The sequence below is a fragment of the Meriones unguiculatus genome, chromosome 9 (assembly GCF_030254825.1).
Source record: "Meriones unguiculatus strain TT.TT164.6M chromosome 9, Bangor_MerUng_6.1, whole genome shotgun sequence".
NCBI classification, from domain to species: domain Eukaryota; kingdom Metazoa; phylum Chordata; class Mammalia; order Rodentia; family Muridae; genus Meriones; species Meriones unguiculatus.
Genome location: NC_083357.1, coordinates 9178232 through 9205740, shown reverse-complemented (window position 1 = coordinate 9205740; position 27509 = coordinate 9178232). Strand labels below are relative to the sequence as shown.

The 27509-nt window shown below is 46.9% G+C and overlaps 2 protein-coding genes across 6 annotated transcripts in view; one reads left to right on the top strand and one right to left on the bottom strand.

Annotated features, from left to right (window-relative positions):
• Positions 1–18369, top strand: part of Sh3bp5 (SH3 domain binding protein 5) — a 58759-nt gene extending 40390 nt beyond the window's left edge. For 2 of the 3 annotated variants that reach the window (XM_060390853.1, XM_021662001.2), the window contains 6 exons: positions 5917–6081; positions 11980–12110; positions 14019–14061; positions 14738–14957; positions 16156–16416; positions 16942–18369. In XM_060390853.1, coding sequence (XP_060246836.1) covers positions 5917–6081; positions 11980–12110; positions 14019–14061; positions 14738–14957; positions 16156–16416; positions 16942–17153 — 1032 coding nt within the window. In that variant the 3' untranslated portion in view covers positions 17154–18369. Of the gene's footprint in view, positions 1–971; positions 991–5916; positions 6082–11979; positions 12111–14018; positions 14062–14737; positions 14958–16155; positions 16417–16941 lie in introns of those variants that run through there. The other variant, XM_060390854.1, reaches the window with a different exon arrangement.
• A 1556-nt stretch (positions 18370–19925) lies between these two features.
• Positions 19926–27509, bottom strand: part of Capn7 (calpain 7) — a 37214-nt gene continuing 29630 nt past the window's right edge. For 2 of the 3 annotated variants that reach the window (XM_021661997.2, XM_060390851.1), the window contains 8 exons: positions 27044–27143; positions 25834–25969; positions 25264–25339; positions 23263–23408; positions 22476–22538; positions 21860–21990; positions 21138–21230; positions 19926–21049 (listed from right to left, as the gene is read on the bottom strand). In XM_021661997.2, the coding sequence (XP_021517672.1) occupies positions 20905–21049; positions 21138–21230; positions 21860–21990; positions 22476–22538; positions 23263–23408; positions 25264–25339; positions 25834–25969; positions 27044–27143 (890 nt within the window). In that variant the 3' untranslated portion in view covers positions 19926–20904. The remainder of the gene's footprint in view (positions 21050–21137; positions 21231–21859; positions 21991–22475; positions 22539–23262; positions 23409–25263; positions 25340–25833; positions 25970–27043; positions 27144–27509) is intronic. The other variant, XM_060390852.1, reaches the window with a different exon arrangement.

The window sequence follows — 27509 nt, the reverse complement described above, 5'->3', positions numbered from 1 at the left end:
ACAAAGTGCTTACTGCTCTTGCAGAGGACTAGTTTGGTTTCCAACACCCCCATTGTCGTAAGCCCAGGTCAAGGGGATCCAATTCCTCTTCTGGCCTCCACAGTACTGCTTGCACCTGTAAAGACAGTCACATAGGTATGCACATGTAGGCATAAACTAAAAAACACGTTTAAAAGCTGTGTCTTCTGACTGGCTTAAAGCGGCAGTGCCTATGCTTTTTGACACTGACATGAAACATGTTAGGCTGCGTTCGTAGCTATCTCGGGCACGGGCAGCCTGTGGGCCACAGTTTGGACCTGTCCGGGTGAAAGCACTTGGCTGGGAACAGCTGTGTCTTTTGGGTGTACAGTGTGACCCACCCATCTGGCTCAGTTGCATTGTTGCCCATAGTTTTGAGTTTAAAGAAAGAGCCGTGCAGCAGAAAATTAGCAAAGTGGGAGCTGACGAAGTACATGCTTGTGGACACTCAGGTGGCTGGCTGGGCATGCCTTTAATTCCAGCACTCAGAAGGCAGTGATAGGCTCTTTGAGTTTGAGGCCGGCTTGGTCTACTTAGTAAATTCCAGGGCAGCTAGGACTACACACACACTCTCTCTCTCTCTCTCTCTCTCTCTCTCTCTCTCTCTCTCTCTCTCTCTCTGTTTGTTGGTTTTGTTATCTTTTAGAAAGCAAGACAGCCAGAGTCAATTTGCTGACACACATGCCTTGGCCAGCCTCTGCCTTACAGAGCACTTCCTGTGGGTCCCTGTGCTTTGAATACTGTGAGACCTGCTGGGTGTTATCAGAGGCCTTGGCATTCCAGCTGGAGACCTGCAGCGACTTCTCAAGGTTGCAGGCCTGAGACAGTGGGCTTTGTTGGTGCAGGAATGTACCCTGTCCTCCCGTATCTCTGGATGCAGCCTCCTGCCTCATAGTGGTCCGATTGTCCTGACCATCAATGCCAGTTCTGTGCAGGGCATTGGAATGTGTCTTTTGTTAACAGGCTGGTGTGGTAAGAGCTGGGAGCCCTGGGGAGTGGAAAGCCACAGGGAGGCTTGTTTGTTCATAGTGGGGCTGGTGGGAGGTATGGGTGCCTTTCCTCGCAGTCCCCAGGTCAGAAACCTTGTGCTCACAGAGCTCGAACCAGGAATCTCCCCAGTGGAGAGGAAGGAAAGGAGGAGGCTGGGTCAGAGCTTTGCCAAGGGCTCCAGATGCTTTTAGGCCCTTGACACTGAGACCAAGGCCAGCGTGTGGGAAGAACTGTTTCCAGTTCCAGCTTCCTAGTTCTGTTCTTTTTCAGAGATTAAAGTAACTATTATTATTATTATTTTTTTATTTGTGTGTGTGTGCGTGTGTATGAATGGTGAGTACACACCTGTGCCCATGTGTGCGCCACAACACAGGGTGATGATCAGAGAAGAGCTTTGTGGAGTCCTATCTCTTCTACCTATGTGGGTCATAGGGGTTAAACTTGTCAGACTTGGGTGGCTAGTGCTTTAGCTCTGTCTCCCCATCTCTTTCTCCCTCCCTCTTTCCCCCTTTGCTTCGCTTTGCTTCCCTCACTCCCCTCTCTGTGATGGCACCTAGGGCTGGCACGGGACTGCAACCCTAGCCCAGCCTCTCCACATCTCTGCTCCTGTGCTCCGTCCAGATCAGAGATTAACACCTGCCCCTTCGCTGCAAGGGCTGTCACAGCAAGGTGTGATCACAGTGCGTGCAGCGTTTTTCCCAGCGAGCATCTGGCATCTCCTCTGGTATGGGCAACACCCCCGCCACCTTGGAGCATTGGGCGATGGATGACTCAGTTACTTCTATGCTCTGGGTCTGCACTGTGTTTCTCAGTGGAAGAATGATTGGCTTCTCAGATTCCTGTGTGTCTGAAGCTAACTTGTCCTGCAGATGGCAGAGTAGCAGGCCAAGTCATGAGTGGGTATATGGGATGAAGGGGTCAGTCCCACTGACTTGGGGAAGCCACCCTAGCAGAGGAAGGTGCGTCATTGATGGTGTAGTTCATGGCTGCCTGCATGTGTAGGGCTCAGGAAGAGTAGTCACTGCCGTCTGTCCCTTAGCTCCTGCTCCTGCCACAGGCCTGGCCCGGGACTCCTGCTGTCAGCATTCCCACAGCAGATGGGCCTTTCGCTGCTCCTACGTGGTAGGTGTGGGAGGAAGCCCCAGGAGGACCGTGGGTGCACCCTTCTGGAGGGTGGGTGGGGAGAAGTTGGCATCTGTCCTGTGTCTGCAGCCACAGGAAAAATGCGATCTGGAATGCGCTGTTCCTGGAGGCCTGCTGCACACGGCTGGCAGTTGTGTAAGCTGCTAGTCACTGTGGTGGAGACACAAGTGTGAGAAGGAAGTAGGAACAGGCTGACATGCTGACTCAGGCTAGACAGCTGTGCCACTGTTCTCATCCTATGCTGTTGACGTAATGGCAGTGTCAGAAGCCCTCTGGCAGCAGACACTGCATGATACAGCTAACGGGGGTCCTGAGGGCCTGACTGTGACATCACTACTCATGGCCTTCCTTAGAAAGATGAGGTGCGTTCGACTGGGTGATCCATAAACCTCATTCCACCTGAACCTTCGTTATGCCCCCCCTACCCCAACACAAATATCTGGATGCCCTTCAGAGAGCCGAGTGGCTACTGAGTCAGAGGGCATGACTGCTGCCTTCTGGCAAGCTCTTCTGCTCTTCATGCCCACCCCATCTGGGACACTTCATGGTGTGTCGCAGACACAGCTGACTGGGCCAGTGTGTCACGAGGGTCACTTACCCAGCTCATTCATGAGCAGCCTGTTTTCACGAACTCTGTTAGCATCCCTGAGATATTTAAATCTTGTCCTAGGTGTATGTTATAGCCCAAGCGGAGCTGTGCCGTTGCCTCAATGGTATAGGCCTCAAGTTTACTCATTGGTTTCCTCAGCTGCAGGCCTCAAGTTTACCCATTGGTTTCCTCTGCTGAGTGAGCCACTGTCTGGGCCAGAAGGCCCTAGTCAGATTGTGTGTTGGTAACAGGGCTTGGGACCTTTGTTCGGGTTCAAAGGCTGGATTTTGTTAGTTGTGTCAAGGACCCCTAAGTATCAACTTTCACACAGGGGTGAGCTTATGAAGCTGAGTGTGCAGCTCAGCAGCGGAGCATTTGCCTGGCATGTGTGAGCTCCTGGTTCTGCCCACAGGCTGGCTGGCTGGATGAACTAGATAATCCGATTGGCTTCTGCTCTTTGAGGTTCTGTGTCTCGTGACATAACTGGGATGTTCTCTCAAGTTAAATCTCAAATACAGGTAGGAGCTTTTGGATGATTCTAATGGCATGGCCACAGGTCCAGCACCGGAGAAACCCACGCTAAGACTAATAATTGGCCTCTTCCTTCACACTCTTGGGAGCACTGCACCTCTCTCACAGCTTGTGGGTGGCTTCAAATGAGCGTTCCTTATGAACGCACAGGACCTTGCTGTGTAGCCCAGGCTGGCTTTTTAAAAGTGCTCCTTTCCAGGCATTGCCAGGTCTCCTACGGACCCTGTCTCGTGGCACAACTTCAGAGTCTCAAATGCTCCCCCTGACCTCCATCAGCCCTGAGATGCAGCTCCTGCCTGCCTTTCAGGCCTCTCTTCAGGATCACCCTTCTTTACGAGCCCTTCTTCAGTTTCCTCCTATGGGAAGCAAGGCTCCTTCTGGCCTGCGCACAACCTTGAAACATTGATTTCTGCACGTCAGCTACATGTGGGACCCGGTCCCCTGAGTGGATCTGTGGGCTGGAGGACTGGGACTGTGGGTGTGCCGAGAGCAGGCGGGGATGTCCGTCATGGGTTGCCTTGGGTCACTGGCCTCTCAGCTTCTTTGTTTCTTTTTCCCCTAATTTTCCTTGCAAAGTGCCCACAATGTATGTGAAGATTTCCTCCAAGTCATGCGAGACTTTCTCTGGGGAAGGGTGGGACCCTGTTTTTCCTTCCTAAGTCCGAGGGCCTGTCCTAGGGGTGTCCCATCAGGGACTGTGTAAATTGGCCCAGTGACCCTGTTAACTCAGGGTGTGGTAGTTAGCACGTGACAGTGACCTGTCCCTGCTCCAGTGGGAAATTGGAGGTGATCCCGAGGGGCAGGGCCTGTAGTGTGCTGCTGCTGCTCCCTGTCAGGGGGTGGAGCGTGTTTACAGTGTTGAGTGTGGAGGTCAGAGGACAGACTCAGGTGGGCTGTCCTCACCGTCTCCTTGTCTGGGATAGGGTCTGGCTTTGCTCCTGCATTCACCAGGCTAACTGACCTGGCCCGTGAGCGTCCGGGGCTTCTCCTGTCTCAGCCATCTCCTGTCCACTCCATCTGGCCACGGAGTGCTGGGGTTACAGATGCATGCTACCGGGTCTGTCCCTGTGTGGATTCTGGGGACCTGAGCCTAGGTCCTTACACTCGCACAGCAAGCCATCTCCCCAGCCCTGTTTCTGATGCCGTCACACAGTCACATCATTTAGCCCGCTCTTGGGGGAGGAGCATCAGCTGTCCTAAAGTAGCAGTGTGAGAGTCACCTTTGCAAATTTATATTTTCTGGTTATCACTGAGGAAACAAACAGGTAAAATTAATTTCAGTGTGTTTGATTTAGTTTAGTATATCTCAAGTCTTATCTCATCATTGATGAGAAAAATGGCTAATGGGATAGCCAACATTTTTTTACTGAGTCTTTGAAATGAGGCTTTTTTTTCTTTCCGTGTGTACGCGTGTGGTGTGCGAACATGCATGTGTGCATATCCACATATGTGATACACAGGTGAACAGGAACTCATGAATGTGTGTCAGGAATTATCCTCAATCAGTTGTCCACCTTATTTTTTGAGGCAGGGTCTTTCCGTCAAACCAGAGCCCTAAGATGTAGGTCGTCTCTAACCAGCTTGCTCCAAGGACCCCATCTTCATTTCCTCAGCTGTGGCAGCCGCCACACCATCCCAGCATTTATGTGTGGTTTTGGGAGCTGAACCTCTAGTCCTCTTGCTTGTGGTGCACATTAACCTCTGAGCTCTCTAGGTCTTCAGAGATGTTTGGGTTTAATTTTTGTTAACCACAGTTTAGATGCTTGGCCTGAGGCGACCAGTCAGTAAAGCATCTGGACCCAGTTCTCAGTCCACAGAACCAGGCGTGGAAGTGCTTGCCCGTGATCACACCCCAGAGAGGTGGGTGGCTTCCCGGGGCTCGGTGGCCAGCTAACCTAACCTAGTAGGGGCATTCCAGGCCAGTGAGCAACCTTGGGACAGAAACAGGGCTCCTGATGGTCTCCAAGGCTATCCTCAGCCTTCTCCATGGGCACATGTCCACGCGCACACATGGGCAGGTGTGTGCAGGTGTGCGGGTGGCAGCTGGAGCTGTGAGGCCAGCTGCGGTTTGTATTGAGCCTTCCTTCCTGAAAGCAGGGGTGGTGCTGTTAACAGGACCTGGGCCTGGCCTGTGTGGCCTGGCTCTGAAGTAAGTGTGGACTGAGAGGGTTGGCTGGCAGTGGCCATGCTAGGCTGGCACTTGTGTTGTGGGGCGTTTGCCTGAAGTTTTGCTTCTGACTAGCCGTGGGAGCTCAGGGAAAGGCTGTTTTTAGCTGCTGTGCCTCACCTGAAGAACAGAGCCCCACAGCTATGGTCCCTGGGCCAACTTTGGGCTCTGATGTGCAGGGAAGGTGCCAGGACTGCTGTGCCTCACTGGGCTTTGAAGAAAGGCCACAAATGGCTAAGTAGCCATTGCTATGACAATGCAAGGTCCATGCATTTACTTATCTGTAGACTGTCTGCTCAGCAATCTGGTGTCCACTCAGCCATCAGCCCCTGAAACCTGCCCCATGTGTGAGCGAACCTGCCTGTACAGCCTGTCCAAGAGAGGCAGAAACAGACAGGTCAAATCTCGGAACATTCATCTCCAAGGGACTCCTGGCCTTTTTGCCTAAGTCCTCACAAGACCTTCTCTCTCTTAACAGGCTCAACTGGAAGCACAGAAAGCCACACAGGACTTCCAGAGGGCCACCGAGGTGCTCCGTGCTGCCAAGGAGACCATCTCCCTGGCTGAGCAGCGGCTGTTGGAGGATGACAAACGGCAGTTTGACTCTGCTTGGCAGGAAATGCTGAATCATGCTACTCAGAGGGTAGGAGCAGCCGTGTATAGGCTGGGGTGGGCCCCGGGCCTGTATATTGTGTTCTTTGGCACCCTACCGGAGTAGCGGAAGATTCCTGGGTGGCATGGCTCACTCTATACAGGCTATGGACTGCCTGCTCAATGTGGTCTTTTGGCTGGCCCGGCTTTAAGCCATTCTCGGCACACCAGCGACAGGTGGAGATAGTCTTTCTCTATATTACTGTCGAAACTTGTCTGGTTCTCTTGGTTTCCTGAAAGTCTCGGCAGTGGAGTTGGGCTTCCCAGATTGGCCAGGATGTTCTCCAAGGTCGGCTGCCACTGTGCCAGGACTGCGGGTTCCAGGTGGAAGCCCCTGTTAACAATCGCAGCCCGCCACTTGGGTGTATATGTTGGTGGGTGAAGTGCCAAGACCAGGATCAGGCAGGGCCTTCCAGGTAAAGCTGGGGTCTGGGGAGTGCAGTAGGTGGTGGCAGTAGCTGGGAGTGATTGCCATGTAGGATTTATGTCACTATTATTTGGCTTCCTACCAGTTCCCAGGGCTTCCCCCTCTGGCCACCTAGCTCAGAATTAGCAGTGATAATCGTCTTGCTCTAGGTAGGCTAGCAAACAATACCATAAACTGGCTGACCCTTAACAGAAACACATTTCTCATAGCTCCGGAAGGCAGGAAGTCCAAACTCCAGGCCTCAGAGGGCTGTCTCCTCTGAGTGGCAAAGGAGCCTTCTCTTCCCTTCTTTTCTTGTGGTGCTAGAGATTGAACCCAGGCCCTCTCACACTCTAGGCAAGCACTCTAGCCCTGAACTACAACCCCACTCCCGTGGGTCTCTTTTGCAAAGGGCACTGGCCCGACAGCGTCACTCCCTGGGTATTCCCACTCTGGGGACAGTCCTACTCCAGCAGGTAGGCCACGTGCTTGGCACTGTGGACACGGGTCTGCCGGGCTCACAGGATGCGCCTCCCTTCCACATGGTGCAGCTCTCGGCCTTCTGACTCTTGGTCCCCTTGGCACCAGCCTGTCCTCCCAAGAGAGCCTGGAAGGCCAGTGTCAAAGCGAGGCCGGAGGGTTATTGTAGGGTAGGCAAATGAGGTGCAGTCCCTGATGGAAGGCACAGGCAGTCGCTTTGGTTTCGGTGAGGGACAGGAAGGATGTCTGTGGGGTAGAAAGGAGGTCAGGAGTAGGTGCCAGTAGCTGTTCCCTGTCCGTGTCTCCTGCCAGTTGATCAGGTCCTGGGGATCTGACGATTAAAGATGGCCTTGGTATCTTTAAATAGAAAGGCCTGACGTGCAAAGGACTTGACGAGTCTTGACTTTATACCAACTCTCCCTGTGGCCCGGCCTGGTGGCCTGGCGCCTCCTGCCCCCTAGTGGGCGTGAGGCATGTCGACACCCAGCAAGGCTGCGAGAAGTCTTCCTGGGTCAGCTGTAGACAGACCAAAGGGGAGGTTGGAAATCTTAGAGAGCAAAGCCTGGTAGTTGACAAGGACTAACCACCCAAACAAACAAGCCACAGGCCTGCCTTTCCCTTTGAACCTCTTGCCCTCCAAAGCTGCAGATCTACATAGCAGCATGTCAGAGGCCATTTCAGAAATCCGCCAAATGTGCCTGTTTATGGTGGTGAATGCCTATTAAATATGCCAGGCTGAAACAGAAGAATCAAGGCTAACCTGGGCTACACAGGGAGGCCCTATATTTTTAAAAAGGAGAAAGAAACTACCAGATCTGACCTTATGAAATTAAGAAAATCTACCTTTTAGTCATGGGGTAGCGATAGTGGGTAACTGCCCACAGACAGGCACTCCGACCCTCACACTGTCCTCGGGCACCACATGCTTAGTCTTTGGAAACAACATTCAGGGGTCGTGCAGCAAACAGACTATGGCGCTTTACAGGGTAGCTCAGCCCTCCTCGGATCAGTGGGGCTTCTCGGTGGCCTGTGGGCCATCTGATGTGCACCCTCTGACCTCCAAAGTGAAGGACCCAGGCATCTGGCTTATGTGGTTGTGGTGGCAGCAGCCTGTGCGAATCAGCAGGGAGCTCTGTGTCTTAGGCCAGGACATCCTTAGGCCAGGATGCTGTTTCCTTTCCTTTGCTCCATCATGGTTGCATAGACCAGGATACGCTTTTCCTTGACAACACACCATCCTCCCCTCTGAGGCGGCAGCTTGGTAATAGAACAAGTGCTTGCACTTAGCCTAGGAGGAGCTAAATCCATCCCTGGCAACGGGATTAAAACAACAACAACAACAACAAAACACCCACATAAAAATATTCCCAAGGAGGCTGGGCACCTTGGCTCACGCTTTTAATACCAGCACTCAGGGAGGCAGAAGGAGGCAAATCTCTGAGTTCAAGGCCAACCTGGTCTACAAAGCAAGTCCAGGACAGCCAAAGCTATACACAGAGAAACCCTTTCTCAAAAACCAAACAAAAACTCTCTCTCTCTCTCAAACACACAGACACATATATACACACACACAGAGACACACACAATACTCCCAAGAGACCATGACCTTTCCCTTATGTTACTGTACACTATTTGTCACCTCAGCCCGCAGGACATGCTCTTTGAGAAATACAGACCCAGTGCTCCCTGCACTGCAGTCCAGCTGCTCATGTTTGGCTCTGAAATAGCATGAGCGACTGTGACCCTCTGACTGAATTGAGCGTTTCTCCCAATGGGACTCATGGGGACCATTTTCCAGGCCTTGTGGGGCTAATGTGCTAGCTGCCTTGGCAGAAGACCATGCAGGGACTGGCCTGACTTCTGGAAATGCCAGGAAACCTGCTTCATGAGGGGGATGGAGCCTCATAACGCTCGCCTCCCATGTCTCCGAGAGTTTCTCACCTGAGGCCATTTCCTCTTAGCGCCTGCACACACACACACACACACACAGTCTAATGGCTACCTTAGATGATCATACTTGAAGCTATAGCAGAGGCTGACACTAGATTCAGGAGCCCCAGCAGTCTCTAGTGGCCACACATAACACACAGACAGGCCATGGGGACAGTACTTGGCTCAGTGCTGGGAAGCAGCCAGCGGTTCCAATAACCCTGCCACGCCTGCGGCTGAGCAGCCTCCCTGGGGGAACGGGCTCAGTGTGTGCCATGCCGTTCCTCAACACCAGAGGGAGGTTTGGTGGCGGGGGCATCTCCACCCCTTGGCTGCTCCGATATTGAAGCAGTCTTTTGGGAAAGGCAGTGGCTTTCCATTCTCTGAGACCGGAGTGCTGGCAGCAGGAGGGAGGAATTGTCCTTGGATGTCTGCTGCAGAGGACCAGATGGTGGAAGAGGGAGCTATGGCATGGACATAGGAAGGCAGTCCTTGTTGAGGAGCTGGCAGCAGGGGCTCCTGGAGAGGAATGATGGACAAGACACGGCCAGCCTCTCCTCCACACTCCCAGGATGTCCGTGCAGGCTGGGGTGGAAGAAGACTTGCTTTCTGGAAAACTGCCTGATGGGGGACAAGAGCCCCCGTATGCCCCCTCCTTGGTGCAGAGGTAACAGCATGAAGCTGAGGAAAGACCCTTTGCGCCTGGATTGATGTTTCCGGTTATCAGGAGGCTGTGGTAGGCCCCAGGACGAGGCCCACGTTGGGAATATTCTATGAACCACCCGGACGGAGACCTCTTTCATCGTAGATAGTCGTTTCCTGAAGTCTAGCTGGTTTCTTCCAGCTCAGAGAAGGATGAGAGAAGCTGAGCACCACAGCCCATCTTTGTTCTGGGTGCTCATGCAGAAGCAAATGGAACTCAGGGGGCAAGATGCAGAGGAAGGCCTGTTTAGAGTGTTTCCTCCATGCTGGGTTTGGAGGTCCATGGGAGTCCGTGTACCATGTATCAGATGGTATGGGGGTACATGGGGCGTACAACCATCTCGATGAACAAAAACAGAGACATGCAGCCTCCCACCTACTGCCCCATATACCACATACTCAAGACCCCTCTCCAGATGCTGCTGTCACAGCTCCTCCGAGTGACCAGAGCTACCCCAGCTGCCTGGGTCCCACACGACCTTGAAAGATACATATTATTGCGGAAGCATTCCTACCCTGCTGGGCTGTCAGCTCCAGGTTCGGCCTCTTGCTCCTTGCCATTGCTGGCGCATGATTGGGGTAGGCGGCCATGAAACAGGAGAGCACCTTTTAGAGAGTCTGGACTAAATACCTGACCAACAGGAGCTTCCAGGTACCAGGGCCAGCCCAGAGAAGGCTCTCCTCTGTGACTCCATCTGTCCTGCCCCATGCCGTTCCACCGTCCCTAGTGGAGCTTCTGTCCCTGCACCCCAACTTTGCCTCCCCCTCATGCCTGGCACTCCCCCCCTGATCCCCGCATACAGCTAATGGCTGACTGTGGATGGAGGAGCTCTTGGTTGTCTAGGCAGTGTACCGTGGTGACATGCTTGGCGGCCAGAGGGCCGGAAGCTCGGTGTGTGGTGGTGGGTGTCTTTCCAGAGCTGGAGATTATGTAGGTGGAGAGATGCAGACGGAAGTGTAGTGATGTGTCCTGATAGGGTGTGGCATAATTACTGACGCCAGTCTCCTTTGAGGGTGTTGCTGGCAATATAGCCAAGTGCTTGGGGCTTTCTGGGTGCTGATGGTTAGAAAGCCATTGTTTGTCTGTAGCCTGGGAGCTGAGGTAGAATGGGGGCCTGTGTACAGCTAGGGAGAGCCCTGCTTCTCCCAGGAGACACTTTCTGTTTACAAAGTTTACAAGGGAGTCCAGGGCAGGGAAAGCCTTCTCTGCTGATTGAGTTGCCATAAATAATCAGGTCAAAGCAAAACCCAACATCCGGGACTATAAATCAAATTCTGTAGCTCAGTGTCTAGCATCTGGGACTCGCTCATAATCTGGATCCAAAGCGCTATTAGGCAGCCCCTCTCTCCAGCTCTGCCATCCACAGCTTGTGCACAGCTTCTCTCACAGACTCAGGCTACCTCCACTCTATGCCTGACACTCCCTTGCGGGGTGCTCCACGGTCCTAGCATCCCTACCACAGCTGAAGCTGTACCTTCAGCCATGGTTCTCCATGGCGCTTACGCCACCATTCCTCAGCATCTTTCCTTGATCCTTCAATCCAGGGGTCTCTACTGAACCAGGGTGGACTAGAGGTCAGAGAACGCCAGTAACCTTTCTGTGTGTCTCTTTACCCTCAGGTTTTCTGAAGTTGGCCTGCTGATCTAACAGAGTGGCCAAGGACCACGGTCCCCTAGGTCCCCTCTCTGTTCTGGTCCTTTTGCATTCTGTGCCTAGGCAACTTCAGGACCTTTGGGGAAAGGCTGCCCGACTGGCTTTTCTGCTATCATGAGGATCTACTTTTGGTGCTTTTTAGTTTTTTGGGTTTTTTTTGTTTTTTTTTTCTTTTTTTTTTTTGAGACGGGGTTTCTCTGTGTAGCCTTGGCTGTTTTGGACTCACTTTTGTAGACCAGGCTGGCCTCAAATTCACGGAGAGTCACCTGCCTCTGCCTCCCCAATTGCTGGGATTACAGGTGTGTGCCACCGTGCCCAGCTGCTTTTTAGTTTTGATGTTCAAGTTAGGTAGGTCTAAAGGCCCCACTGGTGCTGTTTGGCTATTTGCCTTTCCATCAGGCAGGCCCAGTGTTTTCCTAGGCACTGCAGGCCTGTGGTTGAACTGAATATTGGTTTAATCTGAGTGTTTCAAAAATTTCTCAAGTTTTTTATTTTTCGATTTTCTTTCCCAGTCACTGTTGTGGCTAACTTGGATATGTCATCAGATAGGCCTTTTCAAAATAGATCAGGAAGAAAGCAGATCTCTTCCCTATTGAAATTTAATCTTCCTGTTGACTTACTCAAGGAACTTTTTTTCCTTTTAATGACATGATTATGAGTAGCATAAGCCAGGAGCTGTTCTGGGTTTAACTAGGCTGGCCTCTGCTGTTGTTTGAAAGGTCATGGAAGCCGAGCAGACCAAGACGAGGAGTGAGCTAGTCCACAAGGAGACAGCGGCCAGGTACAATGCCGCCATGGGCCGCATGCGGCAGCTAGAGAAGAAACTCAAGCGAGCCATCAACAAGTCCAAGTAAGTCTGAGCGCATCCTTCCCTGGGTGGGAGCGGGGCTCTTCTGCATCTGCTCTGCCTTTTATGTACTTTCACCGAGGGCCGCAGAGCTCCCAGCAGTGTCCTGTTCCCCGGTGGTAGTATGTAACAACCTCATCCCAGCCTCTGTTGCCGCTGCCACGGGTGGGGTTTTGGTGGGAGTTAGGAATCACTCCAAATATGGCTTTCATGGATAACACAGAAGAAGGGATTTCTAGCACAAACCATTGTCTGGCTCACAGGCTGTACTTTGGGGGGACTCGGCCCTTGACTCTATAGTTGATGGTGTGGGCTGGACAAGGCCCTGTCCCTCAGTTTACCTACCAGCATAGGTAAACTGGTAGGGATAGGTAGGGATGAGCTCTGCTCATCCTTCATGGTCTCTGTGTAACAGGAGCCGATGAAATGCTGCAAGATTGGTTAAGTGGAGCTTTCCCCAAGCTCTTTCCGTAACAGCCCTCTACATCTGACATAGCAACCATAGGGGGAAAAGATGACTGGGAGACAGGGTCCCTTCTTTATTTGCTGGGCTTCCAAGAGAAAGGAACAGGACTCGTGCTGGCTGGACCCAACACTGAGTCAGAACTGGGACAGGAAGTGTATGTCTGTTGCTCCTGGAGTGGGCGGCTGGAAGCTTAACAGAAGTCCTGTGTTCAGGTGAAGGGAACATGCCAGGTAAGAAAGGGAAGACCTAAAGGCAGGCATTGGTCCTCTGCTCTGTGCTACCCTGCGTCTTTCCCTGGGCTTGCCTTCTAGATGCCTCCTCCTCCAGCAAACATGTGCACGTGCCTCTGTAGAAAATGTCAGTTAAGTGTTTGCCACTGCTCGTCAGTAGATGTATATGATCTTCTGGAGACATACGGGGAGGTGGTGAGGGTTTCTGGAAGCCCCACCCCTTCCTCAAGGCTGAGGAAGCAGCCTTCCATGCTGCTCACTCAGATTGCTGTCAATGTGTGGAGTCTTAGAGTCCCTGGTGCCCTCTGTACACTGCTCTCAAGACTTAACGAGCGCGCTCATTACTAACACGGTTAAGGAAACAGACTTCTGTCCACACTGCCAACCTTTCCAGATTCTTTTGGGTGACTCCTATATGCCTGTGAGACCAAACACCAGTCTGTACCCTCCATGGAATGGCTTCAGGGCTCTGGTGGGCTTTGCCTTCCCCTGTTGCTTTGGTCACACTCCCCTCCCTGTTCTCCACCTTTAGCATCCGTGTTTATACTCCTTTCACCTGGACATCTCACACACCTACCACACCTTGGCTGGCCTGATATTTACTCCATTTGGCCACTAAAAGGAGTTTATTCCCAATTTTCAGATTTTCCGTATACACCAAAGCGCTCCTGCAATGTGTCGTCAGCAATTACAGATGCAGGATTTAGAGATGAGGAACAGCTCAGACACCAGCGCTGCTACAAAGTGCCAGCTCTTCTGTCTGACTGAGTCCAGGGAGCTTGTCTTTTCCTTGCCTGTAACCCGATTAGTCTACTAACACCTCTAGCCTTGGTCACTGTACAAGAGGACTGATGTGAGGTTGAAGTACAGCAGTCCTCCTCTACCCAGGTGACAGGTAGCGGTGTTGCTTCATCCGTAGTTGGTCTCAGGGGAGGGAGTATTTTCAGCAGCCTGTCTGTCCCTCAGCCCCATCTTCTTACGCTTGGTCTGTAGGCTGGAGCAGATGCCCTACAGAGCAAAATGAACCAGGATGCAAGGCTTCCAAACCTTGAGCTGGGCCTCCAGTCGCTGAGGCCTTGGGTGAGCCCGTAGCTCTTCTGGCGTTTGTCACTGCCGTGGCCTAAATCCTGAGTGGCCTGACTAGCTGTAATGGATGTGCCTGGAGGGGTTCACCATGAGATCATACTCTTACAGTTTTTTTCCTGTCTCCTGCAGGCCTTATTTTGAGCTCAAAGCAAAGTACTATGTGCAGCTGGAGGTATGTGCGACCTTGGATTTTCACTAATGTTTTGTTCTCCACACCTCCCCACATTGAAACCTCAACTTTAGTGTGGTAGCAGGCCTTCAGATGGCCCCTGTGCTGTGAGGGGAGAATGGAGGAACATATTCCTAGACTTTAGTTCTCAAAATGGTCTTGGGTATTGCATGTTGTCTGGAGCTACTCGCTCACTCACTTGCTCGTTGTATTGCACTTTTCTTAGGTTTCATTGCGAGCTCCCAAGACAAGCAGCCCTAGGAACATTTTGGTAGTAGAGTTCCCAGGATCCTCACCCTGCTGTCAGAACCTCTGGGGGTTTGGGTCAGCAGTCTGCATTATAAGGGCCCTACAGGTGATTCAGCTACGGGCCAAGAACTTCTGTCAGGGGCCAAGTGAGGAGGCTACAGGACTTCTGTGTCTACTGTTCCTTCCCTGAGGGCTGCATTTTATTAATAATCATTTCTGCAGAGTCTCATCTATCATGTGGAGTGGTGTTGAAATGGTAGTGATTTTCTTTTCAGTGAATGGGTAGTCATGAAAAGTAACTGGATCCTCCTTTGGTCCACTGTCCCGGGTGTCTTAGAGAATTGTGTTGTGGTCATGTGTGGCCCCTTTCAATGGGGATACCCTATTGAAAGCCACGCTGGCTTACCAAGCCCTCCGTCTTCCAATTCAGCAACTGAAGAAGACCGTGGATGACCTTCAGGCCAAGCTGGCCCTGGCAAAAGGCGAGTACAAGGCAGCGCTGAAGAGCCTGGAGAGGATCTCAGATGAGATACATGAGCGGCGGCGTTCCAATGCCATGGGGCCTCGGGGCTGTGGCGTGGGGGCTGAGGGCAGCATCACCTCAGTGGAGAACCTGCCCGGGAGCAAACCTGAGCCTGATGCCATTTCTGGTGAGTCTGGCCAGCGGGGATTATAGCCCCCGTCCTTTGCCCATCACTGCTGAATTTGGGAGTTGGGCAGCCTGAAGACTGGGGGTTTCTCACGTTTTGTTGGACATTGTGCTCACTGGATTGCTACTGAACCTTAGCATTAGGTGTCAATTCAATGTGAGAAATGTTGTCTAAGTACACATCAGACCGCTCAAGGCTTGAAGAGCTGAGGAAAGCTTTCGTAGGGACTTGGGACCCAGATGATTCAGATCCCATCTCACCACTGGTATGGGCTAGAGGGGTCCTGACGTGTTCACTACTTCAGCTGTGTAGTGGGGATGGTGTCTACTCTGCTGCGGTGAGGAGTGATACCTGGCAGCTGTCCCTGGGGTCTCTTCTGTCCATAGATAGCCGACACAGAAAGAATAGATTGACCTGCTTCTGCTAATCAAGAAAACTATCCCGTGATGCTGAATGACACCTTTCAGCTTTTCCTTTCCTGTGGAATAATCCCTTGTGGCTCTCCTAGGCTCCTTCCTCAGCTGAGTGGTCAAGTAACTTGACAAGGCCACACAGTCAACAGGGGAGTTCAGGTCTAGGCCCATTTTCTGTCTCAAGTGCTGTAGTCCTTATAACAATTCTCTCTGGAACACTAGGCCATTTTTAAAGATGCCCATAGGCATAAAGGGAACTAGAAGGATATTAATAGGGACAGTGCAGGCTGACGAGGTTTGTGGAACGAAGAATAGGGAGTCTCTGAGCCTTGGTTATTCTGTCCACAAACTCAGGCACAACTAGAGCACTATAAAAGAACATTGTCCTTTGTCGCAGTGATCTAGGTAGGCTTTGAGGGTTCTGATGAGATCATACGTTACTACAGACACTCACGTAGGGCTGCCCTTACAGCAGCTCGTGCTGCTTATTCCAGAAGGAACACCTTCAGTCTTCACTGTGAGAGTGCCTCTGCATTGGACACATTACAAAGGGCTAGTGTCTGAATTGATCTTCCCTTTTCTTTCATTTCCCTTCAGTGCTGGGGCTGGAACCCAGGCCTTTGTGTATGCTAGACAAGTTGCTTCCTTCTGAAGTGCTCAGGAAGGTTGGAGTCCTGCAGGCTCCATGCTGTGTGACTGCCTGCCAGCAGAGTGTGTTTGCAAGTGCTTAAGGAACTGGGCTACTATCTAGCAGATCCCATGTGACTGGTATTCTCTCATCACAGTGGCTTCAGAAGCCTTTGAGGATGACAACTGCAGCAACGTAGTGTCCGAAGATGACTCGGAAACCCAGTCTGTGTCCAGCTTTAGTTCAGGACCAACAAGTCCATTGGAAATGCCTGACCAGTTCCCTGCAGTGGCAAGACCCGGCAGCCTGGATCTGCCCAGCCCTGTGTCCCTGTCAGAATTTGGGATGATGTTTCCAATACTGGGTCCTCGAAGTGAATGTAGCGGGGCCTCCTCCCCTGAATGTGAGGTGGAACGAGGTAGGCTGCAGCCCCACTTGTGAACTGTCCCTATCCTTACCAGGTCTCCATTTGCTAGGTCTCGGGGTTCCAGGGGTACATTACTGCATCTCTGAGAACATAATGAGGGGTAGATCACTCAGAATGCTTTCAGGGGTTCTTCTGGGGTCCCTGGCACTCTGCCTGGCCAGCTTCAGTCAGGCAGAACTTAGGTCCCATGTCTCGCCTAAGAACAGTCCTCTTGGCAAGTTCCTGCTGGAGAGGTTTGCTTCCTAGCTTCAACATGAGAATGGCATATCTCGCCTCTAAAGACACACTGAGGAATAAATGCACTGTGTCACTCAGTGCTGGAGAGCCCTCGGATGGATAGTGGGTGGCGGGGAACTGGAGAACCCTCGGATGGACAGTGGGTGGCGGGGAACTGGAGAACCCTCGGATGGATAGTGGGTGGCGGGGAAACTGCGGAGGGCTCAGGTGGCTGAAGCTGGTGCCTATGGAACTCTTGAAACTGCCAGTCCCCATTTGGCAACCTTTGTATCTCTACAGGAGACAGAGCAGAAGGGGCGGAGAATAAAACAAGTGACAAAGCCAACAACAATCGTGTTCTCAGCAACAGTGGTGGTGGCAGGGGCAGAAGCCAAAACAGCACATCCTTCGAGGGCCAGGCCTTGGAAACCCGTATGAAGCAACTCTCCCTACAGTGTGGAAAAGGAAGAGATGGGATTATTGCTGACATAAAAATGGTGCAGATTGGCTGATCCACCAGGGCTATGTCCCATGTGCAAATCATATTTACACATGAAACTCAAGAACATCGTGCCAGTAATCATTTAACATAAGCCAAATAGTATGCATTTACTCTAAACTGAACTAACCAAGTTTCAGTGACTTTGAGGGCTGAAGACTTTCCCTCTGGTGGGAGCTCTTGGGCTAGTGTGTTTTTCAGAGCAGAGCCATTGCAGGTAAACTGTGACCAGGGTCACAAGCCTTTGCAGAACATTCCCTGTAGTGGCAGCATGGAAGCAATAACTAGTTTCTGTGAATGAACCTGGGCCAGGCGGAGAGCTGGACACTTAGCCAGGGGTCACCAGCCTACATCTCTGTCCCCTTTCCCTTCTCTACTTGGGGAAAATGAGATATCTCTCCATTATATCAAAGGGCACCAAAATAATTTAAAAACTCACACAAAAACTCGTGTTCAGAACACATTGTTTTGACCTGGTAAAAGCCTAAAAACAATGCCAGGAACATAATTCATTTTCATCACCTCTGGTGCTCAGGGGGGATTAAAAAGCATGTCTTCTGGGAAACCCATTAAAACCATTTCCTAGGAAAGCTACCATGAACTGCACTTTTTGGGGTGGGAAAGGTGAATGCCAATGTGGGGATGGGGAATGAGGTAGCAGGGACATAGCGTAGAGGGGATTTGTGGCTGTGGGAGGTTTTGTAGCCTAACCTTAGCCTACCAGCCGAGGGGGGAGGGGTTATTCTAAGAGAAGTGCATGTGAAGAATGGTTGCCATTTTCTATCTGGATTGACAAGGAGTTTATTTCTCTGTAGACTGTAACTTCTACAATAAACGAGATTATTTAAGGTTTATGCTGCACCTAGTATTCCTTAGAGGAAGTTGTCCTCAAAGATAGGAAAGGGAGAGGACATGATTGGTAAATAGAAGCAATGGGCTGTTATGCTAATAGTAGTGTTCAGACCGCTTAGTGTTTATGGTTATGTATACAGCGCTGTATTTTATTTGTCCTGTTTTATTAATTTGCCATTTCTGAAAAAAAAAGCACCCCCACTTCAAATTGTCTAATAATTCTGTCACCGCTTGTATATTTTAGCCACATGTATAGCTCTTCATACAATAGTGTTTTCTCCTTTTTTATTGATGGATACAGTATCCTAATTACAAGGTTATTTTGTACTTGTTTTAATACCTTGAGTGTAATAAACTAAGAAAACTTTGTGACTTCAGATGAGAAAGCCCACTGTTGTCTGTCTTCTACCCTGGGAAGTCCCCTTCCCTGTTAAGACCATGGAATGCTGTGGTCATCTGCTCTCATTTTCAGGTAAGGAGAGGACTCCTGGAAATTTGACATCAAATACAAAAGTCTGGATTAGAGTTCTACTTTTGCTGTTAAAAAGGTAAGCACTGACACAGCCAGCTCCAGGTGACATAGCCCCAATAAGAGGTTTTCAGCTTCACCGGTCAGTGTAGTCTTGGGGCAGGGGGACCATTCTGCTATATGGTCTCATCTTAAGGTTCAGTTGGGCACTTTAAAAAGGTTCTCAGGTGGTCCTAAAGTGCTTTTTCTAATGGAAATCTGAGAGTACTGGATTTTAATGTATATGCTACATACATGTGCTGTGGATTTTGGCTCAAGTATCTGTCACCCTGAACACTGTTCCGTAAACTTGCCTTTTATGTGGGAGTCACAGTATAATCTCTAAGATGGGCTTGAGCACTTTGGCTTCATAATCTGCCTTCCTGCCTCAGTTCCTCTTCCCCATCAGCCTGCCACCTTCTTGTTCTCTTACAACCCTGGCTCCTGTTTCATCACTTTCTCTGCGATGTTGGAGACTCACTGTTCTCTTAATATTAACTCACTCTCCTGCCCTGTCCTCTAGGTTTCCTCTCTGTTATTAGTCTCTAAAGTTACTACTTCTAAAATTTAGCTACTTCCCTTTAGAGGTTTTGGTCCTCTAGTTCATGTGACTTTTTTTGAGGTGATCACAACAGCTGACCATGTACTACTAATTCTAGAATATAACCTTTTCTGAATAATTTCCTTTATTGTGACAAGGTAGGAAAAGTTTCTTAAGTCAGCATCTATGTGTATACTGAAATTAGATCCTGAGCCATTCTCTTTTTTTCCATATTTAAAATCTGTTCCCATATGGTGCTTCTGATTCAACAAGTCCCCTTCCTACAACAGTCAATTCCAGCCTGCTGTCCCCACATAGAAAGCAGTGGGGTCACTGAATCAGGACCCTGGGATGAGGGCTTGTGAACATGAGACAAGAGCATGCAGGTTTATTTCCTTCCCCTGTTGTAAAAAGCAGCAATAATGCCTGTATTTGATTTAGCCACTGGGAAGATTAAAAATATGCATGATGAGTCAAGTTCATTGTAAAAAATAACTCCTGCCTACTTTTCTACTCTGTATTCATGGTATTTCAAATGGCAGTTGTTGAACTGTGTGTGTGTACTGGTCCAGCTTTACATAAACACTTGTAGAATCTCTATGGATCTTGATTACAGGAGTCAACACTATTTACATAACATATAGGTCTTCTCTACTGAGGATTGAACCCAGGGCCTCGGGCATGCTGTGCTACTGCCCTGCCTCTCAGAATTATAACAAAAAGTTCTAAGAGTTTAGCTAAGTGAAATCTCATTGATAAAAACCAACTAAAAGATATTCTTGAAGCATGTATTTTCACGAACATCTGTCTTCTTTTATAGGGAATATACTAGATAAGTTCTGGAGGTTAAAACTATAAGTATAAATATAAATAAATATAAACCATAAGTATAAATATTTTATTTCAATTAAAGCAGTAGAAAGTTTTGATAATTATAAAGTAGAGACAACGACAAATCCCATTTTCCAGAACTTTAAAACCTCGAGCATCATTCTGTACTGATGACTTTTATGTAAACAAATGGGGATTTACACAACACTAATTCCTGGCAACTCTTTGAGTGCCGTATAACTGTCACCATACACTACATTCTCAAGGACTTTCCAAATCCCTGTCATAAAAGCACTGACTATAGAGCAATTAAAAACTCTACACACTAAACTTGAACATTTCAAGTCTCAGATTACTACATTCACCAACCTGCTAAGAATTAAGAACAGCAACAGTAAATATACCTCAGTTCTGTCTACAGTGGATGATGGATCTAACATGACAACCTTCATTCTTAAGCCTGAGCATTTTCATGCTAAGCTAAATAGTACTTCTTAAAGCTTTATTCTTTCAAAACATCTAGGCAACAATAAACATTTAAAGACAATGAAAAATTCAAATTAGTTACAGTGACATGATTCATTTGGTAATTAGTTGCCTAGGATGTATGATGGGTTTCAACATAAACAGATTAAACTTACGCACTCTATAAAAGCGGGAAACATATACTAAAATAGCCTGTCTTGCACCCAGGGAGTCTGTGGCCCTCATTGTCTTCATCTTGTTCCAGTTCCCCTGTCCTGTTAGCAAAAGCATCTCACAGTGATGGCTGAATCTAATCTGTAATTTATACAAAGTCAGCCCCTAAGTACATGCCAACTCTGTATGCACAAAACCATGTAAACAGTACTTCTAGGTGATATAGGTAATTCTGCCTATGTACAATTCTTACCAAACACCATAACAAGCACCAGATTCCACTTGTTTTTTGATTTAATTCCATTCTGATGGTTCACTGTCATGATTTGTCTCTTATCTGAAGAGTTGATGACTGGTAAGTATGGAATCTAGTAATAGCTGAAAGTTCTCTTATCATTGGAGTTGTGTTGTCTTAATGGGGATAGTACTATTGAAGTCCAAGAAAAAAGGTCCTTCTTGTTTAGGCAAAAAAGTACTGGGGATGATATTGAAAATTCCAGGAGGTATGTTTTCCAATTCTAAGTAGCAAAATCCACACCTATATTCAGAGAAAAATGAGAATAAGGTTTATAGATCATCATGTCACATAACGTATACATTGAACAGAAACAAAATGCCAGTGTTACCTATAGTCACCACTAGATTTCCTCTGAAAGCCATGAGGACCAGGATCTCCCGTTACGGAAACTGCTACAACCTCAAATCCAACGCTGTATTGCCTGGTGTTAAAATCAAACAGCATTGCTATGTTAGTAAGCGAATACATGCTGTACAGTGTAGGAGAACTGTTAAAGCATGTATATACATATATGCACGTGCTTCAGTTTTTACCAAGAGGAAAATGTAACTCTGAAGCTATTCTATTTTTACTCATAATTAATAATGCATTAAGCTTACCTTAAAACATACTTTTTTGTTTTGTTTGGTTTGGTTTTTTGAGACAGGTCTCACTGTGTTAGCCCTGGCTGTCCCGGACCTCACTCTGTAGACCAAGCTGGCCTCAAACTGACAGAGATCTGTCTGCCTCTACCACCTGACTGCTGAAATTAAAGGCATTATGCCATCACTACTACAGGCTCCCCAGGGAATCTATAGTAGCTATAGTATAAATTTCTAAATGAAACATTGTCAGGCTGACCTCTCTAGTCCTCTGCCTATGTTTGCATAGATGTTTCCAAACTTTGTTCCTTTAAGGTCAATTTTAATATATTTTAAGGATTTTAAAGTAATGAAGATATGGCTCGGTGGTAGAGTGGTTGCCTAGCTACACAAGGCACCAGGTCCTACCTCCAGCACACACACACACACACACACACACACACTCAGGAGGAAGCTATTCATCACAAACCTTGGTCCTCTCAGTTCAATCAGCAATGGTCCAGTCTTGTCTATATGGAATTGGTAGATGGGGTTGTTTTTGTGAGTCTCCTGAAAATTTCCACATCCTCCGGCACTCTGACCACTCCACTTTCCATTTATCTATAAAGCAAAGTTTCTATATTAAAATTTCACATTCTGATTCTACCCTGGCTTTCCTCTGTTTTCTAGTCTTTGTCATTGACAGTCTAAGTCTTCACTCGGCCAGGCTGCTTTACTATACTCCACCTCTCACTCAATTATTAAACTGTTCTCCCTATAAGGAATTATCACTAGCCCGTCTGCACATTTACTTTATCCATACTGCAAGCTATTTTCAAATTCTCTTTGAGTTCATCTAAGCTGACTTTTAACAAACAAGGATATGGCCAATTCTTTAGAATTACATGTTTTCTATTTCTGCAGAAATAGTGTTGCTCATTGATGAGCTTGTATTCTAACCAAAACAAGCCAAGCTTGTTTCCCTTGTATTTCTGTAGAATCACAGAAAATGTTTACTTAATAATGATAGCATGAAAGGAAATTATGCCTAACAGGCAAAAAAAAAAAAAAAAAACAGTGAGATTACAACCAACAGACTTTCTTACCCGTTTTGATAAGGTGTATGGTGAAGGGATCTTTGAAAAATTAAAGCTGCATGCTGAATATACCTAGATTTAAAAAAAAAAAAAAAAGATTATTCTGAGAAACATCAGAGGAATACACTAGATGGAAATACACTGGATCTATTCTACAGCCAAAATACTAGTTGAGATCAAACCAGACTTTAAGAAACCAGGAACTAGGGGATCTTGTCTTGACTGTGTCACTGTGTATGACTCAGGACAATTTGGTTTCTGTGACTGAAGAATGAAGGAACACTAAACTTTTAACATTAAAAATACAATGTAAACAAATCTATGTACAAGAAAACAGCAATGTGAAAACAGTATAAGTAAAAACAGTTTAAAATTGTTTTTGTTTTGGGGAGGCTTAAGACAAGGTCTCTAAACAACAAAATGGCTTGAACTTGAGATCCTCTTGCCTGTGAGATTATAGGTATGCCACCACCATACCCTGTTGGAAGTTGTCATCGAATTGCATTTATTAATCTACCACATTATCTCAGAAACAACCCATTCCTATGAAAATGTGTTCATTCAAAATGTTACTCAAAGCAAAATACAACTCACATTTTTTATGGGAATCATAATTATTTAATTGGTAAACACACAAAAATAGAAAGTGATTTTTTGCCTAGACTACAGGGTGAGCTTAAAGTCAGCCTAAGATACATAGCAAGACCCTGTCTCAAAGGAGAATCAGTCCACATAAAGCAGAACACATCATGAACTCTTATGCCACTACATGGTTGACAGTTGGTGAATTTCTTACCCGGACTGTGTAATGAATCGTGTTCTGTTTTTCATACTGAGAAACCACTAAGGTAAAGGTGTGAGTCCCAGGCGTGGTCAGCTTAATCTTAGTTAAGTAATGAGGGCTATTAATTCGAATCCCATCAATGTATGGAGGTGGGTCAGCTGCACAGACAGGAAGTTTAACAGAAAAGATTTTCAAAGTCAGAATTAGCTTCTTTTGAGGTAATTTTTTATTAAAGACAGAAAAGTATATAAAGGCATCTATTAATATACCCCTCCTCCCAGTGTAGAACTAAACCTTGGGGGATGTTAAACTTGCTTCTTTTTAAAATATTTTTTAAGATTTACTTATTTTTTAATGTAGATGAGTGTTCTATCTGCATGTACACCTACATGGCAGAAGAAGGCATCAGATCCACGTATAGATGGTTGTGAACCACCATGTGGTTGCTGGAAATTGAACTCGGGACCTCTGGAAGAGCAGCCAGTGCTCTTAACCTCTGAGCCATCTTTCCAGCCCCCAAAGTCCCTCTTAACCACCAATCTTTGTAATTAGTGATTCAGGTGGGAATTTTTCTCAGACTTTCCAAAGGGTTTTTGTTAATAGGGATTTGTGTGCGTGCACACACACATGGAGGTCAGAGGATAACCCTAAGGGAGTCATTTCTCCCCTTCCCTTCTATGGATCTTCTATGGATCATAGGAATTGAATTCCAGTTGTCAAACCTGGTGGTAAACACCTTTATCTACTCAGCCATCTTACCAGCCCATGGGTAAATTTAAAACTGTTTAGTCTTTCATTAATGGAGAGCAAAAATGCCTGTTCTAGTGTGATGAAAATTCACTACATATAAGAGGGAACACTGTTTAATTAAGAAAGCAAACAAACAAAACACCCTTTAGTTAAAAAAAAAAAAAAAAGTAATGAATGTACTTGAAATTATTAAGCCATATACAATTTCCATCCAGGAAAATATTTGTGGTTTTTTTTATATATTCAATGATCAAATACCTAGTTTGACTTGGTATTGAGCACTGAACCTTATGCGTCATGCCAATTGCAGAACTGAGAGAGATTGACTGGTAAGGTTTAGTGCCTGCCCTGACTAGTGTACCAGTGAAGAATGTATGTTTTCCTCTATGACTACAAATTAAGACATCAACCAATTCTAATCCTCTCTAGTCAAGGTCAACTATGACTATCAGATGCTAGGTCCACCTGCATGTTCTCTGAGCTCTCAGACAGTAGGAGATGGAAGTGTCTTCTTTTCCTCTTGAAATACCTCCTTTGCTGAGGATATATCAAACCTCACTGTTATCATTTCTTCAAGCATACTGATCACGTTTTCCAGTAACAGTGCCAACCCCTTTGCCTAGCCTCAAGATGTTTGTGAACCTAAAGGTCAGGTCCTGGGCATTCAATGTTATCTACAGCTGTCTTCAAAAAGGACTTACAGTCCAGGCTTCAAATGCTATCTATGTCTCTGACTCAGCCATCTGTACCTCAAGCCCCCACCCCACCTCATATCCCTACTCAAAAACCAACTGCCCACTCTTATTACTTCAAATTTAACAAGCCAAAAATTCACTTCTGAGTTTACTCTATAACAAAATCTTACATGTGACCACTGCTTACCCATCGTAGTAATTACTATACCTTACTTTTACTTATACCAAAAAACCTGGAATCATCCTTGATTTCAGGGTCCTCCTATATCAACTGGGCAAGTCTTTATAGAATCCTACTGAAATTCTAATCTGTCCTCTTAGTCTTACTCTAAAACCGCCAAAGTTCAAACCACCATCATTTTTTCAAATAAAATTGCCACATTTGGGGCTGTAACTAAATACACCATCTGTTTTGCTGATTTTTATTAGTCTACCAGCATAATTATTATTGGATTCTACATGCCATTTACATGAAATTATCCAATTTTCTAATTATCTAAGTTATCTATCTAATTTTTAGCTCAATTATCTAAATAAGAATGCTTCAATATCTGCTCAGCAGACTTACCTGGGTAATAAACTTTCTTGCCATCAGTCTTGTACACAACCATTGTGATAAATTCACGGTTATTTGCAAAGTCATCCTAAAGTCACAGAGAATCCACACTGGTGAGGAAAATGGACTCAATATGCTCTCTATTCTCTAAATGCTTAGAGAACTAATTTCCAAAAGCACTTCAGCTACTTAATTCTATAGTAACCATGCTTTTCTGAATAAATGACTACTATGTGAATGATAAGATTATAATTAGCCTTCTACAATCAAAACTAATGACCCAAGCTTTCCAAATCCCTTCCAGCATATTACAATCTTAATATTCAAAAGTTGTAAAGTATGTATCAACCCTTATATTCCTACTGAAAAGCAAGCTCCTCCTTTAGAGGAGTATGAATAACACTTCATTATCTACTGATAAAATAAGGAAAATTATCTGGTAATCATTTACTTGCGAGAACATTGTTTTCAAAGCATCTATATAAATCGAACTGGCTAGTAATAACATTATGGATCTAACAGTTAATTATATTTGAAAAAATTTTCTGTGTGGTGGATCTGTCATTATACGGGTATCGGTACCTTGTCTGTTATGTGTCTACTAAGCAAAACCCAAACTGCAGCACCCCCTTGTGGACACTGCACCTCCAGCTTGTACTGGGGGTTGTTGGCCAGGCTATAAGCATCTTTCACAGGTCCTTGTTTAGCATCCCAAGTACTAAAAGATAAAGTCAACAAAAAGATAGCAATGGTTAAATTTCTCATACAACTAAACTTTTTAAAAAGTAAATATTTTTGATATTTTAAAAAAATTTTATGTGTATGAATTTTTGGCCTACATGTTTAATTTGTATGACTGTATGGCTTGCATGTATGTATGTGCACCATGTGTGCTTGATGCCTGTGGAGTTCAGAAGAGGAGTTACAGATGGTTGTGAGCCACTATGTGGGTGCTGGGAACTGAACCTGGGCTCTCTGCAGGAGTAACAAGAACTCTTTAACTGCTGAGCCATCTCTCCAGCCCTCAGATAACCTTTTAAACACTACTTTAAAAAGTAATGTGTTTCAAATGCAATAAAGATATCAGGGTTGATTACTTATTTATTATTGGTGGTTTTTGCTTTTTTTGAGACAGGGTTTTTCTCTGTAGCACTGGCTGTCCTGGAACTCACTACATAGACCAGGCTGGCCTTGAACCCAGTGATCTGCCTGCCTCTGCCTTCCAAGTGCTGGGATTAAAGGTGTGCACAGCACAGCTAACAGGAGTCTTGTTTTATCCTTTAAAAAGTTTTTGGTGTAATAAAGTATTTTTAAAAGACTACTGGGAATGACAAAAAGAGTGCTTGATGGTCCTCTTGAATTGATTAGTATTTGGATTTTTTGTTTTGTTTTGTTTTTTAAGACAGGTTTCTCTATGTAGCCTTGATTGTCCTGGACTCACTTTGTACACTAGGCTGGCCTTGAACTCACAGAGCTCTGCCTGCCTCTGCTTCCCCGAGTGCTGGATCACAAGTGTGTGGAAAACAGGCAAGAGAAAGACGGCTATGGTTGAAAGCATGTACTGCTTCTGTAGATGACCGGAGTTCAGTTCCCAGCACCCACAATGGGTGGCTCACAGCTGCCTGTAAACTCCAGCTCCAGAGAGTCCAACACCCTCTTCTGGTCTCCCAGACACATGCATTCATGTGCAAAGCCCCATTCCCATCCCCATTCCCCACATAATTTTTTTAAATTTTAAAATCTTTCAAATATAGAGATTATGAAGCATACTCTAAAATGTATAAAAACTTACCTGTGAATGCAAGTTGATTCTTTAAAAAGAGCTGGATTCCAACTCAAATAAACTACATCATAATACTGGCAAAGATCATCCCAGGAAATCCAAAATATTCCTAAAAATTAAATGTCTCTATTAATCTAAAAAAAAAAAAATCTTAGTGATAAATAATGTAGGCAAGCTGGACAGAAGGCTTGGTAACTAAGAGCAGCTGCTCAGCACAGGCCCCAGATCTTACCCCAGCCCACATGACGGCTAACCAGTTTCAAGGATCCACCTCCAAGGGCACCAAGGACACAAACAGTGCACAGATGTATGTACGCTACAGACAACACTTACATACAGAAAATAAAAAAAAAATAATAATAATAAGAGACTCTTAAGACAGTTAAGTACATCTCATCTTGAAAAAGCAGGTGAAAATAAGGGCTCAAGGAGCTACCAAGATAGCTTCGTGGTGTGAGTACTTGCTCTTGAGGAG